At 42.9% G+C, this 21,968-nt stretch overlaps 1 protein-coding gene and 2 long non-coding RNA genes across 4 annotated transcripts; 2 read left to right on the top strand and 1 right to left on the bottom strand.

Moving 5' to 3' along the window:
• Positions 1-855: 855 nt before the first annotated feature.
• Positions 856-12,220, bottom strand: ZBTB37 (zinc finger and BTB domain containing 37). 2 transcript variants are annotated; one of them, XM_081865171.1, is made up of 4 exons: positions 12,107-12,220; positions 8,675-9,625; positions 6,242-6,341; positions 856-1,874 (listed from the first exon to the last, which is right to left on the bottom strand). In XM_081865171.1, the coding sequence occupies exons 2-4, from the start codon at positions 9,595-9,597 to the stop codon at positions 1,386-1,388; spliced, it is 1,512 nt and encodes a 503-aa protein (XP_081721297.1). In that variant the 5' UTR covers positions 9,598-9,625; positions 12,107-12,220; the 3' UTR covers positions 856-1,385. The 2 variants fall into 2 exon arrangements, with proteins under 2 accessions (XP_081721297.1, XP_081721296.1); XM_081865170.1 differs by lacking the exon at positions 12,107-12,220 and adding an exon at positions 10,971-12,043.
• Positions 12,221-12,452: 232 nt separating this feature from the next.
• LOC309344576 lies at positions 12,453-19,279 on the top strand. The gene is made up of 10 exons (XR_014157771.1): positions 12,453-12,505; positions 14,539-14,571; positions 14,808-14,850; positions 15,549-15,634; positions 16,293-16,347; positions 16,767-16,815; positions 17,427-17,473; positions 18,202-18,251; positions 18,538-18,883; positions 19,174-19,279. It is a non-coding gene; the product is annotated as an uncharacterized lncRNA (long non-coding RNA).
• Positions 19,280-20,547: 1,268 nt separating this feature from the next.
• LOC309344299 lies at positions 20,548-21,072 on the top strand. Its single transcript, XR_014157673.1, has 2 exons — positions 20,548-20,715; positions 20,907-21,072. It is a non-coding gene; the product is annotated as an uncharacterized lncRNA (long non-coding RNA).
• Positions 21,073-21,968: the final 896 nt, after the last annotated feature.

Consider the following 21,968-nt stretch of genomic DNA (forward strand, 5'->3'; position numbering starts at 1 on the left):
TTATCAGCTATTTTCTTGAGATCCACATCATCTGCTTGGCATGATACCAGCTTTTTTTTGTACATCAATACAACGCAACACTAAAGCAGAGCTTGAACTGCTGCTTATTTTGCAAGTCTCAAACAAAAAGTTCAAGAGATTTGCCCTCCCATGCCTGCATCCTTACACTAACAAGCAATATATTAGGAAACATGAGGCAAGTGCATATTTGCTGGGTTTGGCAGCGGCACTGTTATCTTCCCAGTAAACTCATGTGAAAAATACTACAAAGGCTCAAGGAAGAGCTATCACTGCTTGTAGAAAACTGGAAAGTTAGCTTTCTGAATTATTACTAATGCATATATTTTTTTGCATTTTTAATATAAAAATACCAAATAGAGAACCATTCTTAAGACAGTCAAGCCATAATCCCCTCCAATGGAATTTGATTATTTTGATATACAAATATTGCTGTTATATTAGAAGGGAGGCAAAAGATGACCTTTGAGGCAAAGCCGCTATTTAAACAATTATTCATGACAGGAAACCTCATCCTACCTTTTCAGTCTTTGCAGAGCCCAGAAATTGAGCAAGAATTGCAAAGTGTTCTGCATTATCCACATTTCACAACTGAAAATATCTCCCACCAAACATGGCAGAGCTTCACAGCTACTACCGTCTTTTTCGGTAGCTTACTTAATTAAATATTGTGTCACCTCTAAAATACTGATCAAAAGAGACTTGCCTCATCACAAACAGGCAAGACCACACACCTAGAATGGGCAAGCCAAGACACAAAACAGAAAGCCCTTAAGTAATGGGTCAATTTTAAAAAGACACGCCAAAATAAAATGAGATAAAATACACTCAGACAAGTTAGGTTTTACCAGGAGAACCATTCTTCTCAAAAATAATTACCTGGAAGATTATTTTGTGAGGGGGAGGGGGAAAGAGAGAGGGAGAACTAATTATTTGTCCCCATTACTTCTTCAGTGGCACAACTACTGTGATGAATAGAGATATTGGTGCTCTGCACTCACCACAGCTAGACCTCTACAGCCCACAGGACCACAGGGTCTGATGCCAAGAAAATGAAAAAGCTGTCGTTCCTTGATCACTACTGGATATTTTTTTTTAAAAAAAAGCTTCTCCCCATCCAAAAAAAAGCTGTCAATCCCTGAATCGGAGGGTAGTTGACCCAGTTTTTGTCTCGTCCCCTCAAGAGGAGATGAGGAAAAGGAGGTGAGCTTTTAGCACTTTGTTTTCATATCATTTCTATTTTGGCAACATCTTGGGAGCTTCTTTGTCCAGCGGCGACATTGCACAAATGAGAACTCAAGCTCACCATCTCAAGGGGATTTGCTCACGGACTGAGAGGATCCCTCTCACCCATTCTGCATTCCTCTTCAGTCTGGCCCAGTGGTGGACACAGATCCCTGTGCTGTCTCCCCCGCCATATTGGCTTCTTCCCGAAGAGGAGACTCCTCCTCCGCCTGCCCTCTTGACGTAACTGTGGTCTCTGGGGAGATGCTGTGCGGCCCCTCCAGAGGCATGCAGCCAGGATGGTTCTTACGAAAGTGCTGGTTGAGGATGGCCTGGAAGGGGAAGCTCTTCCCGCAGACATGGCAGTGGAAGGGTTTGTTTCCCGTGTGTTTGCGGATATGGTACTCCAACTGATCCTTGCGAGTATACTTTTTGCCGCACATACGGCAAACAAAGGGTGTGATGCCCATGTGGAGCCGCATGTGCCGGTCCAGGCTACCTTTCTGATTGAAGGATTTGGCGCAATAGATGCAAGTGAGACGCGGGTTGTAGCGAAACCACCTCTCCGATACCTCCTGTTCACGGAGATATTCAACATAGCCACTCACGCCAACTATAGCAGACTCCTCCACCTAGAGAGAAATATTACAGACAAGCAGTAAAGATAATGAGCTAGTTTGTATGTGGGAAGAGGGTTGTTTTTCTCTTCTGAAGAGATGGCTGTAAGTTTCTTTGGAGCTAAAGTTTCTTTGGACCTAAAGATAACAAGAGTGATTGTGTGGTGTGGGGGCTACAGTGTGGGGCTTAAAACTAGGAAAACCCGTGTTCAAATTCCCTCTCAGGGCCAAAATACATACCTCAGGCAAGTACAGTTGTGTCTTCACCTGCCCGCCCCATTACTATCTATTTACTTAATGAGATTGATATGCACTGCTTATTTAAAATATTTAGGTGGTTTACATAAAACAATATTAAGCGTTAATTAAAAATAGCTATAAGAACAGCCATAAGAACAATCAATATATAGATAAAATCAACATATTTAAAAAATAAATGTATATCATTTGTTCCTTTCCTATCTCTCAAACCCTCATTATTTGCAGAGATAACAAATCTTTTTCTCGAAGGCAACAATGGGGTTATGGAAGAGATAAGTTGTTCCCATTCTTAGACCATCTACATTTTGTTCAATAAGCAAATTCAGGCTGGAAGTCAAAAGAGCTGTACAGAATGATGGATCTATATGAACAAGGCATAGGTCCCCTTTGGACTACAGCAATACACTCTGCATGGAGCTACCTTTGAAGGTGACTTGGAAACTACAATTAATTCTGAATGTAGCTGCCAGACTGCTGACTAGGAGTGGCCGCCAGGACTATATAACACTGGTCCTAAAAGACCTACATTGGCTCCCAATACATTTCGATGTGTTGGTGTTGACCTTTAAAGCCTTTAACGCAGTGATGGCCAAACTTGGTCCTCCAGCTGTTTTGGGACTACAACTCCCATTATCCCTTGCTAACAGGACCAGTGCTCAGGGATGATGGGAACTGTAGTCCCAAACCAGCTGGAGGGCCAAGTTTGGCCATCACTGCCTTAATAGCTTCAGCCCTGTATACCTGAAGGAGCGTCTCTGTCCCCATTGTTCAGCCTGGACACTGAGGTCTAGCTTTGAGGTACCCTCATTGTGAGCAGTGAAGTTAAAGGGAACCAGGCAGAGGGCCTTCTTGGTAGTGGTGCCAACCCTGTGGATGCCCTCTCATCAGATGTTAAAAAGATAAAGAACCACACAATTTTTAGAAGACATCTGAAGGCAGCCCTGTATAGGGAAGTTTTAATGTGTGTGTTTTTTTGTTTTATTATGCTTTTATATTTGTTGGAAGCAGCCCAGAGTGGCTGGGGCAACCCAGTCAGTTGGGAGGGGTATAACAACAACAACAACAACCATTACCACACTATTTGGAAAACCTCTAACAATGTGAAGGCAGCATGGGAAGGGGGCCTTGGGACTGTAATTCCACAAGAAAGGTGGAATGATATGTGGAATAACTAACCAATAGGAGTCTATATTAGTATACCACTGGCAGTTGACTCTGGGGAAAATGCATTACATAAACAACACTCTGTCACTAATGTGTTGGAGGGGGTGTGTAACACCAACATTCTGTCTTGCACCTAGGGTTGCAAAACTACAAACAGAGGTTCTTCCACAGGACTCCTGCTGATGAGATTTGCCAGCTGAATCCAGATTTATATTAATATATTTTACGCATAAGTAGATGCAGCTGCAATAATGGCATTCATTTCTTCCATTGTTTATTCCATCTCCATTTTATTCCTATTTTATAGCTGTCTTCTTCTGTAATTTTCTAGAATGCAGTTCTGCTCATTTCTTGTAAAGTGTCATATTCATGGATAGTGCTATACAAACAGGAACTCAATAAAATGTAGCGTTCATCATTTCTGTGCTTTATGAGCCTACTGAGCACACTTTTTACTTTTAGTGCAGGATTCCTTCTCTGATTCCCCTTTATTCTTTTTTTATATAATAATTTTTTTATAAAGTTTTCTTTACAATTTCAAATAAACATTTTATAAACTTTAAAATATCCAATGACTTCCCTTCTTCTTTCCATGGTTCATTTTACATATCATACATTATTGCATATTTCACTATAACCATTCAAATTAGTTTTTTGCTTTTACATCCATCAAAAATTATTTACTCTGTTGAATTTATCTTAATGCTGCCAGTGTTTTCAGCTGTATAAAATTATTTTCCATATATTCAATAAATGTTTTCCAGTCTTCTTTAAAAGTATGTTCTTGCTCTCTTATTCTATATGTTAAATCTGCAAGTTGTGCATATTCTGTCAACTTAAGTTGTCAATCCTCTTTAGTTAGGACCTCAATCACTTTCCATTTTGGGGCTAACCAAACACGGGCTGCAGTTTTTGCATACATAAATAACCTTTTCTGACACCTGGGAATTTCAGTCTGGATTATACCCAACATAAAGGACTCTGGTTTTGGGGGGAAAGTAATTTTGAACATTTTTTTACATGTCCGCCGCATGTGGAGGAAGGTTCCCTCCACACTTTACACTTCCAACACTTATCTGATTCTGTTTATAAATCTAAGCCAACCTACTCGGAATTAAGTACCATCTATGAATCATTTTCAAATAATTCTCTTTCAATGAATAGCATGCTGTAAATTTCAGGTCACTTTGCCAGAGTTTCTCCCAGAGGTTAAGATCTATATTGTGTCCTATATCTATTGCCTAGTGTGTTATTGAAGCTTTAACTAGCTCGTCTTTTGTTTCCCATTCATAGACATTTTAGACAAAAGTTTATCCTTATTTTGCAAGAGTTCTTTTTCGAATTGTGAGCGTCGGTCAAAAAATAAGCTATTTCTATCTGATTTAAACATATAATGTAGCTGGTGATATTGCAACCAATCCATAACTTGACTCCTTAGGTTTCCATTGGTTTCAGCTTGGGTCCCCTCCCTCATAAAATCCAGCAGTTCCCTGTAAGTCACCCATTGTCTGTCCATATTAACTCTCTTAATTGAGATTGCCTCGATGGGAGATAGCCATAAAGGTGTTTTGCTTTCCAGCAGATTTTTATACTTCTCCCAAACTCTATCCAGATTCTTCCTAAGAATGTGGTTCATAAAACTCTTATAGATTTTAGCTTTCCCATACCAGAGACATGCATGCCAGCCAAATTTTAAATCCTGACCCTCTAAATCTAAGATGTCTGCATGGTCCAATACAATCCATTTTTTTAGCCAAAACATACAAGCTGCCTCATAATACATTTGAAAGTCTGGCAGAGCAAAGCCTCCTTTTTCTTTTATATTTATCATAATTTTATGTTTAATTCTTGGCTTTCCCCCTTGCCAGAGATATCTTCTTTCCATTATTTGAAGCATCTTAAATTATTTACAATTGGGATTTGATTGAAATAAAAACAGAATCTTAGGCAATAAATTCATTTTAATGGCTGAAATTCTACCTAACAGGGACAGTTCCATTCTCCTCCATATCTCCAACTCTTTCTTAACCCCTTTCCACAATTTAATATAATTATTTTCAAAAGGTTGTTCTAGTGTCAGCACCACATCATCAGCAAATGCCCTTAATTTATAAACTCTACATCCTACCTCAATACCTTTAATTTCTGAAGCAATATTTATAATGTCATAATAAACAACAGTGGGGACAGGGGACAGCCTTGTCTCATTTTTTTTTCTATTTGGCATTTGTCTGAAAGAATATTATTTATTAATATATTTGCAGATTGATCAGTATAGATTGCTTTAATTCCTGCTACGAAAGAGTTACCTATTTCCATTTTCTCTAAAACCTGGATCATGAATGACCATGAAATATTATTGAAGGTTTTCTCCACGTCTAGAAAGATTAACGCAGCCTGTTTTTCATTTCTTACTTCCAAATACTCTATTAAATTAATTGCATTTCTTATATTCTCTTTCATTTGTTGGCCTGGTAAAACCCCGGCCTGGTCTCTGTGGACTGTCTCAGCGTCCTTTTCAATCTATTAGCTAAAATTGTAGCATATAGTTTATAGTCACAGTTCAATAATGAAATAGATCTGTAGTTATTGGTCTTTGTTAAGTCACTGTTTTGTTTGGGGATCAAAGTAATGAATGCATCCTTCCATGAAACTGGAAACCTCTTTCCCTCCCCACTGTGTCATGTCTTTCAGACTATGCTTTCAAGAAGGGTGCTGTATGTCCATTCCCCAGCCCTCCACTACAAAGTGCCTGTCTATAGACAATCTATATCAGGAGTGGCCAAACCTGGCCCTCCAGATGTTTTGGGACTACAACTCCCATCATCCCTAGCTAACAGGACCAGTGGTCAGGGATGATGGGAGTTGTAGTCCCAAAACAGCTGGAGGACCAAGTTTGACCATGCCTGATCTATATGAATAACTGCAGCAGTAAAGCCCAAGTTAGGGATACCTACCTGGGAACTGGGTTGTTTGGGTTCATCCACCCGCCATGGAGATTCACTTTTTGACCTGTACCGCTCATTTACAGTAACCACACTACCAGAAGGGCTAAATCTGCAAATGGAAATAGAGGATAGTTGGCCAATATTATGATACTTTGAACAAAGACATGGGAAGAATCAGAACTTCTGCTCGATAATATTAGTCAATAACATTAGGAGTGGGGCAGCTGGGACTGGACAAAATGTGAGATGTGTGTGTGTGTGTGTGTACTAACATTGATTTGGCAGCAATGAAATCTTTTAAGGCAGCCCAGCAACTTAGAGATGGACTGAGGAGCAGCTTAGCTTCCTGGGGAAAGGAAATTTGTTAGGGTGACTAAAGAGGATGAACAGTGTCACAAGCCTATTCACTCATGCAGAAGTTCAGACAGTGGATCTTATTAGGCATAATTCTGTCCAAGCCAGAAATATTCCTCAAACTTCAGTTTATGGAACATTTATAGACTGGGGAGTGGGCTTGCCAGCAAGTGATGGCTGGTGATACCCAGCTTCCCCAAGAGCCTTTGTAAGGAGCAGCTGCCAAAAGAACTTTGAGGAGGTTTCTGAGCATTTGAGTTCATGTTTGGGGGATGAGTTGTTAGGTATTAATGCCAGTAGCCTGGGAGCTACTTTGAGATACTGCTAGCTGACCTACTGCTAAACTTAATATTTGTTTATTTTTTACATATTTTGTTAATCGTTGACTTTTTAGTTTTATGTTGAAGTGACATTAGCTTTATTATTGATTATGGTTATTGTATTACTGCATTTTTACAGCTTATTTTCTATAAACTGCTTTGAGCACATTTGTATTTGTAGAAAATGCAGTATATAAATAAAATGACTACAACTATGAGCAAGCTTTTCATAACTAGTTGATGTACATTCTACCATTTATAAGCAGCAGCACTCCCATCTGTCAAAGAATTAAGAATAATTTAACTTGGCATTACAGTCATATCTCGGGTTGAAGTAGCTTCGGGATGAATATTTTCGGGTTGCACTCCACAGCGACCCGGAAGTTACAGAGCACATTGCTTCCAGAATTCGCCGCTCGTGCATGCGCAGACGCTCAAAATGATGTCACGCGCATGCGCGGAAGCAGTGAAACGCGACTTACGTTTACTTCAGGATGCAAACGGGGCTCTGGAACGGATCCTGTTTGTATCCAGAGGTACCACTGTACCTTTGTTTTACATACTGCTATGCCTGACGCATGAACCTGTGACTGCCACCTCAACAAGAAGAGCCAGAAATGCTCTCTCAGTACTAATATTTCTTTTTCAAGTAGCAACATTATGCCAACAAAAAGGGTCAACTCAGTCATCCTGCTAAACCACAGTAAAGAAACTTCATTATGGAAAATTCACCATGAGGTCAGAATAGACAGACCATGTTTTGAAGTGTATCCGAAGAAGTGTGCATGCACACGAAAGCTCATACCAAGAACTGACTTAGTTGGTCTTTAAGGTGCTACTGGAAGGAATTTGTCATGTTTTGAAGATCATGGCTTGGTGTGATGACCACATGGTCATTGTACCTAGAGATGGGAGAACTGGGAAAATGTAAAAAAGAAAGCAGGCAAGCAGCTTGAATCTGTTTGGAATGGATTGGGATGATGGCTGAAATGAACCAAAGAGGTGGTGTGTCCTCAGTGACTGATTCACAACTATGGAATTCCTCTCCCTTAGTGATCTATGCCAGCCCTATGCAACCTTTTTGACTAGGATTAAGGGGGCCGAGGTTTTCAGCATATTTTATGTTTTGAAGCTGCTCAAGTGTGTTCTGGATGCAAGTGCTACAAAAATTACTGTTTTCATCTCTTGAGCCTTCAGGATGTGGCAGGCTTTATACAAGTTAAATGGTAAAGTGGAATCAACCATTAGTTTAGATAAAATACAGTGAATAGATAAATAAATACCAGTGCTGGACCGGGGCCGGGGGCGGGGGAAGATATGAGACTACTGAAAAACACAGTAAACTTGGTGTAGAAGGTATTAAACTCATACCACGGAAACCACTTCTGAGAAAGGGTTATTGATCTTGTGTATGTTAGAGACTTTACTAGAAATTTCTAATATGAAGAAGTTATGCCTTTCAGAGCTTCTGATCCCCCCTCCCCTGCTACAAAAGCTGAGCAGATCTCTGCCTGGGGAAGATAAAGTCCCACTCTAGAGCTTATGTGAAATAATAGAATATTGACTGTCCAGAACACCATTTATGCACTTTCTGCTGTTAATCCTCTACAAACTGCAACTTTCATATGTCCTTTTAATCATGCCCCATCTTCTATGACTTTTTTAGACAGCAAGCTCTAGACGGTGAGAATCATGGTGCTTGTAGATTCTGTACAATACCCAGAACACTCTTGGAAGCAAATCAGTTTTTAATAACAGAAAGTCTCACCTGTCAATCTCTGTGCTGGTTGGCCTGGCCACTTTTGCTCCTGATGAGCCTAATGTGTAACTTTCCTGTCCCATTGATCCATGGCCTGTGGTATCAATCACCATGGCAGTGACCTCCTCAGCACTGCTCCCATCTTCTCCAGATGGCTGGTTTTCTGTCCCCAGCCACTCCTCCAGGTTCTCTGTTTTGATTCGTACTGCTCCAAGAACTTTGACGTCATCGTCACCCTGCCCACCATGGTCTGCCACTCCCGTCTCCACATACCACTGACCTGCCCTATTAATCCTCAGTATGGGCTCCCTGCTCTCCACATCTGAGCTCTGCTCAATTATCTGAGGGCTTGTAGACTCCTCAGGAGGACTAAGTTCCCGAATGTCCAGCACAGTGCTGACCTGGCCCATGCGGCTTCCTTTCGGGGTGCTGTGGTGTGGACTCAGAGAGCGATTCAGAGATGGGGAAGCCCGGTGAGATTCTGGAGGCCGTTCTTGATGCTTTGCCCTTGTTTGGCTCAATTCTGCTTCAACGCCGGCTACATTAATTTTGAAATGAATTCCCTCCAAGATCTGTGTGCACTTGTCTATAACATGTTGCATCTGTAGGAAACTAGCTGCAGTCAGGTAGCTTATGATATCAGCCAACTGGAGGCATATCCGGCCCGTGTAGCAAAAAGAGAGGAGTTGTTCAAAAACAGTGGGATTTTTGATGACAGAGATGGAAACCGTACTCATCTCGTTGAGCGACATGTGGTCCCGGAAGTAAGGTGAACTGGCAGCCAGTACTACTTTGTGTGCCCTGAATGCTTGGCCCTGCACATTGACTACAATGTCACATAGCCGGCCCTGCATGCGCAGCTGGTTGAGGTGGCTCAGGACAGAATTGCTGAAGTCAGGAATCTCCAGCTGAATGTTTCCACTTTTCTCCATGTCGGCTCCAGTTGCAGGTGGAGCAACCCTAACAACAACAAAATGGCACCACAGGAAGCATTAGAAAATATTTCTCTTTATCCCTGCTTCTCATACTACACAAGGAAGACAAGAGTGTCCATAAATAGTTCTCAGACAATGAATTTGCACACACTTTCAGATATGATTGTGTTTCACAAGAGGATAAAAGAACGTATTGCTCAAAATTAGTTGCTTACACAACCATATTTAGAGGGGTTGAGAAAAGCAGTCAAGGTTGGCCTCCATTGTACATAACATTACACATAGTCTAAACTTTCTCCCTTGGGTATTCATCTTAATACCATAAAGAACAGCATCAGTTAACAATAAGAGAAGAAATAAGTGTTTTGAAGCCTTTTAAAAGTTGTAGCAATAAATGTTTGGGACCAATTTACAAAGTGCTCAAAGGGCAAATCATGAATTTGTGCACTATTTTTAGAGATACCAACACAGCTTTGGACTTCTGCCATTCTTTCTGTTGCTAAGAACAGATTTCTGATGGGAAGGTCATGGAGACCACACAAAAGCAACTATGGCAGAATGATTAGGAATAAGCATCTTAACTACACAGAGGAATCAGCATACCAAGCTTTAGGACAGGCATGGTCAAACTTGGCCCTCCAGCTGCTTTGGGACTACAATTCCCATCATCAGGACCACTAGTCCTGTTAGCTAGGGATGATGGGAGTTGTAGTCCCAAAACAGCTGGAGGGCCAAGTTTGACCATGCCTGCTTTAGGAGCATCAGTGATCTGAAATCACACCCTGTGTTACAGCTGGGGTTTTCTGTACCTAACTAACTGGATAGATCTGCTGCCGCCTAAACTTATGAATGAAAACAGAAGCTTCCTGAAGCAGTATCCCAGAGAGTGGGGTGGGTTTGGGGTTCACTTCTAAGTGATGCAAAGATTTATAGATCTGGAAGCAGCTTGTGCTGATAGAGCATTGTGGGTATGACAGCAAGCACTAGACAATGGGCTGTAACAACGAGGCTAGGGGCTTTGAAAAGAACCCTTTCATTCATCTGCTGCTTTTGACAGGGTGCGCCATCTATCCTCCTGCTTTGTGATAACAGTACCCCACCACAACAGTATTGTGAATAAGTAGTACTATTTTTTTCAGACTGGGAACTCATCTTAAATTTTCAGGAGACCCACTTTTAGTCTACCGTATATGTTTGTTTTTCCCCTCTTTTCTATATATGGAGGGTAGAGGCAAAGATAGCCAGGCTGCTATACTGTCAACTGAAAAGGAATATGGCAGATTCGGCTTGTAAGAGCAGGGTTATGAAAAGAAAATCTGCATCAATTTAAATTCCTCCTTCTATGCAATGATTAAACACAGAAAACACACCTTTTGAGGTGGGAGAGGTTGTGAAGCCATTCATATTGTACAGGGGTGTCCACTCCAGTTGAAGACCAATGAATCTGGCTGACGTGGGATACTCAAAAGGTGGTTAATTCTGAATGATGTTGCCCAAACATAAGGGGCAGATATTATTTTGGATCCCATATCTTCTACAGTCTTTGTAACTGGGCCTTTAGACATTCATAATTTGAGGTGATAACAAACGCTTTAGCATTTCATTCTTCAGGGGGGAGTACTCATTTGCTGTGTTTTAGTTTAATCTATCACTTCAATCACACTCCTTGCAGGCAAGGAATTTCCTTGACAGTTTCAGAGCATGCCTTGGATAAAAAACAAGTTTGGATAATACTAATCTAGAGAGTCCCACCTTAGGTAAATGACTGGACACCACTGCTCCAAAATACATTTAAGTGGGCACAAAAGTCAACATTATTTGCATACTCCCTGCACAGACTATCCCTTTCTTGTATGAACTAAGAAAACACAAGGGAAGCAATAGAAACAAGATGCCCCAAATCATTAGAATGGAATAAAGTATAGTTGCCCAAGAGAAAAAACAACCACCTTTAATAGGATACAAAAGCTAGGCGATACAATCGCAACACAGTAGCAATGACAGTTTTAATGACCGCGGTCCTCTGCTTCTGCGTTCAGGCTTCACCCCTCCCGTTCCTTGTCCCAAATGCCCTCACCCACCCAGGAAGCGCAGCACCCCGGGCAGGACCTCTCAGCATGCCAAAGCCCTCAGCACGCGAGAACATTACAAGACGAGGGGCAATTACAAACAAGGAGTCGAGAGAGACCGAAATAAATGAATATTGACATTCCTTCCCTGGTTGGAGGCGGTGGAATCAGGCCAAGGAAAAAGGAGGGTGGGGGTCGCCCGACCTTTTAGCCAGAAACATTTAACGGGAGGAGCAAACTGAGTTGCTAAGAGGCAGGGGAGGGCTACGAATTGGGGTCCGGCAGGGAGCCCCCACATTCCCGGAGCAGGTTAGGCCATCCCGGGGGGGGCCTCCTGAGGGTCCACCTGAGAGGCGTGGGGGGGAGGAAAAGAGAGGCTGCCGCTCTCCAGGCCTCCTTCCCTTTCCCGAGGGGACCGAAATACACCGTCTACGTACCTCCAGGGGTGGGGGGCGGGGGGTGGGACGAGCCCGAACACCCTTCCGGAAGCGAAACCCCCCCAGACGGGCAACGCCCCGGAAGAACATCCCCCTTTCCCCGACGTTGGTTCTGATTGACTAGCTTTCCTCCAGGCTTCTCGTCAGGCAGCCCCGCCCAGAGGCGCGAGCCCGCCGTGGGGAGGGGGTGACCCCCCGCGCGCCGGATTGGTGGGGGAACTTGGGGAGGCGGGACCGAGTTCTTTTCTTCTTCGCCATGCAAATAAAGCCTCGCGCCCTCACGTGATCCCAGGGAGGGCGGGGCCTGCGTGCCTATATAAAGAGAGAGGCCCCACGTTGCTCCCTCTTTGCTAGGTCGCCATTGCTCGAGCTCTGCTCTGCTCTCCTTTGGGGAACACGGTGAGTGTTCGGGTTTCTTCGCTTTTCTTCCTTTCTCAGCCATTCCACTACAGTAGGGTTTTTTGGGGCGCGCGGGTTGCCTAGGAAGTGTCGCCCCCCGCGGATGGCTCCGGGTGGCGCTGGATGGAGGCGGATGGCCCGCAGAGGCCCCCTTGGCTGCTCGGGCCTGGCGAGCCAGTGGCGCGCGCCCCCGTTGCCAGAAGGGCCCTCCGCTCTCGCAGGAGGAGGAGGAGGAGGGAAAGGCCGGAGCGGCTGTCTGAATACGAACTCTAAAAGGCCTCAGCAGTGGCGAGCGAGGCCCATATGAGGAGCGGCAAACGAAATGCAGAACCTTTGGCGGGAATGAAATCTGCACGTGGGGAGCCCGAATGGCGGGGGGGGGGTCGGGGGTCGGGGTCGGAAAGGTCAAACTTGAGGAGACCTAAGTGGAGCAGAGGGCGGCTTTTAACGTAGTTCTGGCAATGCCTTAACTTCGCCCTGGGCTTATTTAGCATTCACTCAGATCAGTTTCCCACGAGGGCCGAATAGATCTCAGAAGTACCTTGATTTGGATGGTGAACGGGTATTGCAACTCTGGAATAGCTAAGGAATTCTTTATTTTTATGCATTTATATCCTTCCTTAGCCCCCCCCCCGGAGCTCAAGGCCGCGTGCATAGTGCGCCCCCCCCCCGCCAATTGAATGCCCACAACAACCTTGTGAGTCAGGCTGGACCGAGGGAGTGACTGGCCCAAGATCACCGGGCGAGTTTCTGGCAGGAGGGGGCCTAGTCCGCCCCTCTAACCACTCCGCCGCACTGCTTCGCAGAAATGGCAAATGTTCTGTCCTTCCTCTATACCTAGCATTGAAATTCAGTGAATGGAGCCGCCACCCCTTGCAGGCTAGTAATTCTCCTCCTGCCCTAAGTATATTTTCTAGACTAAGAACTTGGACAGTTGGTGTAAAATAAATCTCCCTGGGGAATCCTTATTTGGAGTGTGGTAGTGAAAACATTGTAGCAAGTTAAGTCTTCTCACAAAAGTAAAGTGAGCTGCACCAAAGGTAGCACATGGCATGTTTTTAATAATTTCCTGATTAAGATGAGCTCTCCTTCACTGTACCTGCACATGATGATAAATGATGTTGGTAGGGACATCTGAGAGCATGATGAATACCAACATCTCTGAGCAGGATTAGGACCTGGGTATATTCAATGTTAGAAGGAACACTGGTGGCGCTGTGGTCTAAACCACAGAGCCTAGGGCTTGTCGATCAGAAGATCGCAGTTCAAATCTCCACGACAGAGTGAGCTCCTGTGCTGGCCACATGACCCGGAAAAACTGTCTGTGGACAAACAGAAAAACTGTCTGTGGACAAACAGCTCCCTCGGCCTATAGAGTAAGAGGAGTGCCGCAATCCCAGAGTCGTCCGCGACTGGATCTAATGGTCAGGGGTGCCTTTACTTTTACCTTTATATTCAATGAGGTGTTTTAAAATAGCCCTGCTAGTGCAAATTCAGATACTGCAGTCAAAACAAAATAAAAAAATTCCTTCCAGTAGCACCTTAAAGACCAACTAAGTTAGTTCTTGGTATGAGCTTTCGTGTGCATGCACACTTCTTCAGATACCAACTAACTCAGATACTAACATAGTTAGTCTTTAAGGTGCTACTGGAAGGAATTTTTTTATTTTGTTTTGACTATGGCAGACCAACACGGCTACCTACCTGTAATCAGATACTGCAGGCCAGGGTTTAGCTTTTGCATGGTTTACAAGAGTCCTACAGTGTTTGCCACATATACTAAAAAAAACCTTTTGCATAATGTGGGTTGGTTTGAAGCTGAGGGTGGTTACAACTGCTCTGCTGCTGTTGCCCTGTGTTGCTTAGATTTCTGTGCTGCATGTTGGGCTGAAATACTATTTCAGCGCATTGGGCAGGGTGGTTGCTGATTTGCATTCCCAGTCAAATATCAGGTTGTTAGGAGACCCACTTGTTTTTAGAAGCATTTTAACTTCTGAGAGGTCTAACATAATTTTTTGTGTGCTTCCTTATAGGCTCAGAAGGTGAAGACAATACTATTTGCGGAGGTAACATTTTCTGTTTTGGATTAAAAGAAAACTGTTTAGGCTGTTTCAGAATACAATATATAGTTGCTTAAATGAGAACTAACTTTGTGCCACAATGATGACACTTATTTGCTACTCTTGATTAGAATGATGAGAATGCTCAACCACCTATAATTGAAACTGAGGCACTGAACATTTTTTAAGGGGTATCTAAATTGTTTTTAAAGGTTTTGTAACATTTGCTGTTTTCCTTACAGGGTTTTAGAAATGGTTTGGTACTTACAGAAGGAAGATTTTTCGGTAAGTGTCTTAAAGATGACATAATCTGTATAAAAGCCTCTACCAGCTTTTTCTGGGAGTTTTATATACAGTGGGCGCTCGGGTTGCGAACGTGATCCGTGTGGGAGACACGTTTGCAACCCGCAGTGCTGTGTCTGTGCACACGCGGGTTGCATTTCGGCGCTTCTGCGCATGCGTGACCACCGGAACCTGGAGGTAACCCATTCTGGTGTTTCGGCGCGTCTGTAACTAACCCAAGGTATGACTGTAGTAGTTTTAAAGGGCGTAGTCTTAAATTGAGCTAGCTAGCAGCATTAGATGCAGCTTTGGTTTCTCTATTGCTATTGAAGGATGTGTGTGATGAAAGCATAGTTCAGCAGATAATCTGTGATGAATGCAGATGTCTTTCGCTCCTATCTGATGCATCCTTGTTATTTTGATGGTACTATCATTGGTATAGTTTCTGTACTTAATGCCGAACATCAACATTCTTTGCTTGCCAAGGAGAGGGCCATTTTATAATATGCCTATTTACTGCTACTGGGGGGGGGACACAGAATGTTTTTAGCTCGAGGCATATTATCTAGTTAAAAACTATAGATATCTGCTGAGGCAACCAGTCAAACAGTTAATGCCATTAACAGCGTGAAAGTGTTTGGCAAAAGAGGATTTAGACGATTAAGGTCATAAGTTGTAACAGAATTAAAATTTTCTTGCAGGCTCTGCATTTGCACTGTATGCTGCAATATGGCCTAGTTGCTCTATACTATAAATTTCAGTCCAGCTCCTTAGCACGGCCAAACAGGTATGTTTCATGGAAATATTTGAATGTGTAGTTAGGCAGAAAGGGAATTTTGAGCATTGGCAGGGCATCTCTCATGAACAATGGCAGTGACTTACAGCATGCTTAGGCTGCCCAAAAGTTTTCTGTTTCTCCCCACTCCGTTATATTATTACCAAGCACACTTGGTTGCATTATGCTGTAATGGGTCAGATTATTTCAGTCTTTGAACTTCTTAAAATACTCATAACACACTTTACATCCTGTATTAAATCGTATCTTAAATCTCAGGTCTGCATGAATTAAGAGACTGGAGATTTCAGTAGCCCTTAGTGTTTGGTCCACTGCAGTTGTATTGGTCCAAAGTCTTATTTATCCCCAGGCATATGAGAATTTTCCAATACATTCTTTCCTTTTCTAAATAGTGTTGGGATTTGTTGGGTAGTTTGTGTCCTGTCCGGCCTTTGTTCTCCAGAGGCTTCAAAGCAGCCATTCTATGTAGTTACCAATGCTGTAGTCATTAGGTTATATGTAGACATTAAATCTGCTGTATATGATGCTGAATCAGGTCGCTGATCCAAATGAGGATAATTGAATCAACACTGATACAGTGGTTCATTGTAGTTTTAAAAAGGAGTGAAGCTGGGTTCAAGACTAAAATCACTTATTGTCACTTTTATAGGCCTCCATAATGCAGCTGTATTGAAGTATGAGACTTGAGTTCTGAAGCAAAAAAGGTGGGTTAGTTACTGGGAAGTGATTCGTCAGTTCAGCCTCACTGCAATATTTGTTGAGCAGTGTGATAAAACTTGCTTAGAGAGGCTATGAAGTTCTTCAAGAATAGTCCATTGCTATTGGACTATACATTTGAAATATGGGTCCCATTTATTCCTAGCACAATTATAAATACTGCTAATGCAGCCTGCCTAGGAAGCATCTTAGGTATAACATTGAACAATGTCTTATAGCTATATCAGTGAAGGTGAATATAATGTGCAGTATATAATGCAAGCAGCCTGTGTGATGAGAAGCCAATGAAGCTGACTTAAATAATGGAGATTTGTAATTAGCTCTACCTGACTTGGGCACCTGCTTGCATTTTCCTGCTTAGCAGCTAGCTTTCTCTGGGCTGTCTTAAAGAAAACTTTCTTTCTAGGTCATAAGGTGACTTTGAAGATCTCCTTAGAGTTACATTCCTGATAACGGTAAGTTACTATAGAACATCTACCTGATGAAATTTGTTCAGCATTGCAGTAACATCGGCAAATGTTTTGGAAGGATCAAGCAATAATGTGGGGATTAGTATGGGCTGCTTGTTAGATCTTCCAGATATGGTAATAAGGGTTTTAATTTGGACGAGTTTTAATTGTTTATATAACTTTAGGCATGTTTCATAGCTTGCTCAGTACTAGACCACACATGTAACCAGTGATGATAATAGATTCCGCCAAATGACTGCTCATGAAATTAACACCATACCGTTCTATATACTGAGGTTACATTGTTCTGTGGTCATTAGTTGGGAAACTTATAGAAATACAAATTACTTTCTAGTTCACATTAATAGAACACGCAAATATAAGAAGTTCCAGGTTTCTTGGTGTTTGTGATCCACCCATGCCAATATTTGGTTCTGGCCAACACAGTTCTGCTTAACTTGGGGCAGTTCCCTGTGGGAAGGTGTTACCAGTCAAGTCTTAAAGCAAAAGTTGCCAAAATAATGAGTTTAACGCTTTCCAGAGCCGAGCCGAGCTGGTTCCCTGTAATAAGATGCTCTGTTGCAACTTAATTAACAAATGTTTCTTTCTCTTTAAAGTCCAAATGGTTGAGGATTCGCCAGTTTTGAGTTACCTGCTGAAAGAGGTTAGTAAATGACTAGTTTTGAAATCTGACACCTAACTGCATGCAGAAGGTCCCAGGTTCGGTTCCTGGTGTCCAGCTTATAGGAGACTGGAAAGCTGCTGATAATTGAAGTGGGTAGTACTAGGTTAGATGGCTTCAATGGGCTGAGTTCATACAAAGCAGCTTTCATATTTTGTGTTTTTCATTCCTTTTGAAATTCACACCACAAATTAAGTCAGGCTCTGCCTGGAAAAAGCCAATGATGTTTTAAGAGTAGTGGACAGAAAATATTTCTGACAATTGTGCGCTGAGGCTTTTTTTGGGGGGGGTAGACAATGTAGCTGAGCAGAGACATGCCAGTGGCTCTTGGCGTGTCATAGTACCATGACTTACCTAAGACTGTCTTGCACTCTTTACAAAGACCTAAGGAACGAAATCATCACCCACTCGTACTGACCATCCCAGGGCACACAACCACTGCCACAGTGTCCTTTCTCCTATCAGACCAAACGGAGCAGATAACAGCAAAGCTTGCTAGGTTCTTAGCAGGGGCAATGAGAATAAGGGGCACTAAGACTGAACTTCTGAATCAAATAAGTTTCTACTGCAGTGGGAATGTGCACTTAATAGGCATCTCCTTTGTGTAAGAGTACACTCAAAAACTTGGGTTGGCTCACAATGAGAACTTTGTCTTTGGCCTGATATATAAACAAATGTTTAAACTATGGCAAATATCTTCCTTTTTTTAGACACAATGGAAACTGATGAAGAGGAGAGACCTGAGCTTCACAATACACTGGTAAGCTTTAAAAATGGCATGTATCACTGTTAAGAACCCTTCCCATGGCCCACCCAATGCCAACGGTATAAATAAAGTGTAAAAAGTGTTAATCAAATACTGCATCTGCTGAAATTTTTGCTCAACACACACGGTATGTTTCTACTGTTGATGATGAAATTGTATAAAACAATGGGAATCTCTCTGAAAAGAAGTGAAGAGAATTTGCACTGAAACAGTACAGAAATGGTGCTGCCTTTTAGTGCATTGCTGCTTGGGTGCACATGAGATACAACTTTCATTACAGATTAAACTGGGGGATGTTTTGGAGACCTCTGCCTGTGTGATGCAAGTGCTACACGCTCTGGATTGGGGGGAAAGGAACACAACATTTAAGCTGGTAAGCATGCATTGGTTGTTAGAAATATATATTCAAAAATTGGACCTAAATGTTCCCCTGAGGTAGTAAAAGTATGTAAGGGACTGGAGAAGAATGGCAAGAATGAGCAGATACAGTGATGATAACATAGTTCAGCAGATTGAACTGTGGTGAAGAACTGCAACTGTCTTTCGCTCCTATCTGATGTATCTTGCTTCAGAACACAAGTATACAAGTCCCTTTTTTGGCCTTCACTTGTATTACATGTACAGTGGTGCCCCGCAAGACTGAAAACCCGCTAGACGAAAGGGTTTTCCGTTTTGGAGGCGCTTCGCAAAACGAATTTCCCTATGGGCTTGCTTTGCAAGACGAAAATGTCTTGCGGGTTCCTGCGGGTTTTTTTCCCCTTCCCCCCTTTTTCTAAGCAGCTAAGCCACTCATCAGCTGATCCGCTAGGCTGATAATCCGCTAAACCGCTGGGCTTGCTTCGCAAGACGAAAAAACCGTTATACGAAGAGACTCACTGAACGGATTAATTTCGTCTTGCGAGGCACCACTGTACAGATTCTATTGTAAAACTTTAAATGTAACAACACAGCCTGCTTCTGTGGAGTTAATGATTACTGCAGTGAAATACCGTAAATTTCGCTCCATAACACGCAGATTTTTCCTCCTAGAAAGTAAGGGGAAATGTCTGTGCGTGTTATGGAGCGAATGCCTACAGATGGCGGGGGAATCTGCTGCAGTTGTGAGCAGTCCGTGGCTTGCTTTGAAACAGCAAAGCGGGTGTAAGCGGCTCCTGTCAGCGAGCCGAGCCGGGAGGAGGGAGAGAAGCAGAGCGGGCTTGGCTGCTTTAAAAAAACCCGTCCTCTATGTTCCTCTCTCCTCCCCACAGAGCTGCTAAGTAGCAGCGAAGCTTTTCAGCCAGCCTAGCCGGGAGGAGGGAGAGAAGCAGAGCGGGGTTGGCTGCTTTTAAAAAAAACCGTACTCTCTGTCCCTGCCTGCAGTTTTTTGCTGTCCGATTTTGGATTAGCCACTGTAGGGGCTGTGTGTGTGTGTGCTTGAGCTATAGTTCTCCTCCTCCTGCTTCCCCTTCGCTCTCCCTGCGCCCCTGCACTCTCCCTCCGACTTTAGAATTGACACTCTGTGTCTGTGTGTGTGAGAGAGAGGGCTCCTTCTCCTCCTCCTGCTTCCCTTCACTCTCCCTGCGCTGTCCCTCCGACTTTAGAATTGACACTCTGTGTCTGTGTGTGTGTGAGGGCTCCTTCTCCTTCTCTTGCTTCCCCTTCACTCCCCCAGCGCCCTGCGACTTTAGGGCCAGTTCCCTCTCTGCGTGTGTGTGTGTTTTGACCTCACTGCGCTTGTTGGAGGAGAGTGTTGGTCGCAATTTTTCTTGATTTGTCTCAGAGTGGTTACTATCATGGTTTCCTTGCCGGGGAGGAGGGAGAGACGCAGAGCCTGCTTGTTCTAAAGGAGCAAAGCTGGAGAGGAGCCTCTCCTGCATTATCAGCAGCATCCTTCTCCACACCCCCCACGCGAGCTCCTTGTCCCTTGAGTTCTTTTCCTTCCCTCCCCACTTAAAACGTGGTTACAAAGCACGGATCCACATGGATCCTCAGGATTTTTGCACTAGGTCACCCCAAATTCACCATCAGATCACATAGCATATCCATGGCTACAGCCTGCACCAAAACACACACGCACCCACTGTTTCATGGGGTCGCAATGGCGCAAAAACGTGGTTACAAAGCATGGATCCACATGGATCCTCAGGATTTTTGCATTGGGCTACCCCAAACTCACCGTCAGATCACATGTCTGTGACCACAGCATGAACCACAAAAATCATATATCCACTGTTTCATTTAGAATATTTTTTTCTTGTTTTCCTCCTCTAAAAACTATGTGCGTGTTATAGAGCGAAAAATACGGTAATAGAAAAGTCCATCCGCAGAACGGGTTGATTCAGAAACTTGTGCAACTTGATTATTCCAAATCATTTAGTGATTTTGTCCATTCTGTGTTTAAGACATATTCCTTACCCTTTTATATATCTCTTTCAAATGTAGGTGGTGAACATCTTGAACTAACCGTTGTATGTGAAGGGTAGGTATCTATCTTGTGTATCAAATGCTATATGGTGATATGGGAATGGATATATGATGATAAACATAACCTTGAACTCTCTCTCTGACTACATGATGGAAAATATCAAGGTCTGATCTGTTCATTTGCTGGTATGTGCAGCTGTTTTATGTGGAATGCACTGGCTTGACACCCTTTCTTCTTCCTCCTAGATGTGAAGTTGCAGCCTTACCCAGAAGACATTCAACTTACAATAGTGGAAGAACCTGAATGTACATCCTGTGACATCTGTATATTCCATATAAGCTTTTGTTACAATAGGTGTAGATTCTTCAGATGTTTTAGTCAAAATGAAAATGCTGAGCATGTGCATCCTCATACCTAATAGTTTATTCAAATGGATGGGAGAAACTTTAGGCAGCAAGTTCTCAGCAAAGCTGCCATTTTTGGGATAGGAGTATCACAGCCACAACTGGCATTAGGAAGTAATTGTTCAATGCTAATCTAATGGTTAAAGATCCACATTCAATCTTGTAGGGTGGCTTAAAACATTTCTTTTGTTTGGGGAGGGAGCGGTTTCTATATTGTAAGGTGCCCTGTATTCCTTGGATGAAGGGTGGTATATACATATAATCAATAAAGGATTTAATCCAACCTCAGAACTGCATCGGCTTCTTTTTAACAGAGGTGTATAAACATGGGTAGAGTTGCTGAATAGCAATGAGATTCCATTTCTTGATGGCAAACCATAGCAAACTTCTCTATGGGGGAAACGTGACAGAGTTAACCATTTCCCCCTCTTGTATTAGACCTCTTCTGAGGTTTTTTTTAGTGCACAGATGAAGGAAAGCCCTGTTTAGTGTTAATATTTCTCATAATGACTCCTTTTCCACTCACCTGATTTTGGTTAATTGGCATCCTTCAAAGAATATGCTTGTTAATGGTTTATTGAACAATCTGGCTTTTGATATAATAAATTTTATTTATACACAGCCAAAGCCGGGCTCGGTGGCTAACACCAATAAAATCACAGTAAAAACATAATGGGGGGAAAGGGGGGCGCACCAATTTAAAATACAGGTTTAAATGCAGCCTAGTTTTAAAATAGCTGATAAATCAAGACCCTAAGGGTTGGACCGAGTCCAAATCCTGGCCCTGGTTGAGACCAATCTAACCACCTTGCGACCTGGGACGTACAAAATGTCATTTGTGGACCTTAAGGTCCTCCGTGGGGCATACCAGGAGACATTGTCCTGTAGGTACAAGGGTCCTAG

The sequence above is a fragment of the Podarcis erhardii genome (genome assembly GCF_964252035.2).
Source record: "Podarcis erhardii genome assembly, chromosome: 6".
NCBI lineage: Eukaryota > Metazoa > Chordata > Lepidosauria > Squamata > Lacertidae > Podarcis > Podarcis erhardii.

What these genes read in the sequence shown, in the direction of transcription:
- ZBTB37 (XM_081865171.1), bottom strand. Translation starts at nt 9,597, where the DNA reads ATGGAGAAAAGTGGAAACATTCAGCTGGAGATTCCTGACTTCAGCAAT. An exon ending in ACCAGCACAGAGATTGACAG is followed by an intron (nt 6,342 to 8,674) that starts GTGAGACTTTCT and finishes TTCCATTTGCAG; the next exon opens with ATTTAGCCCTTCTGGTAGTG. An exon ending in CCAAACAACCCAGTTCCCAG is followed by an intron (nt 1,875 to 6,241) that starts GTAGGTATCCCT and finishes ATTTCTCTCTAG; the next exon opens with GTGGAGGAGTCTGCTATAGT.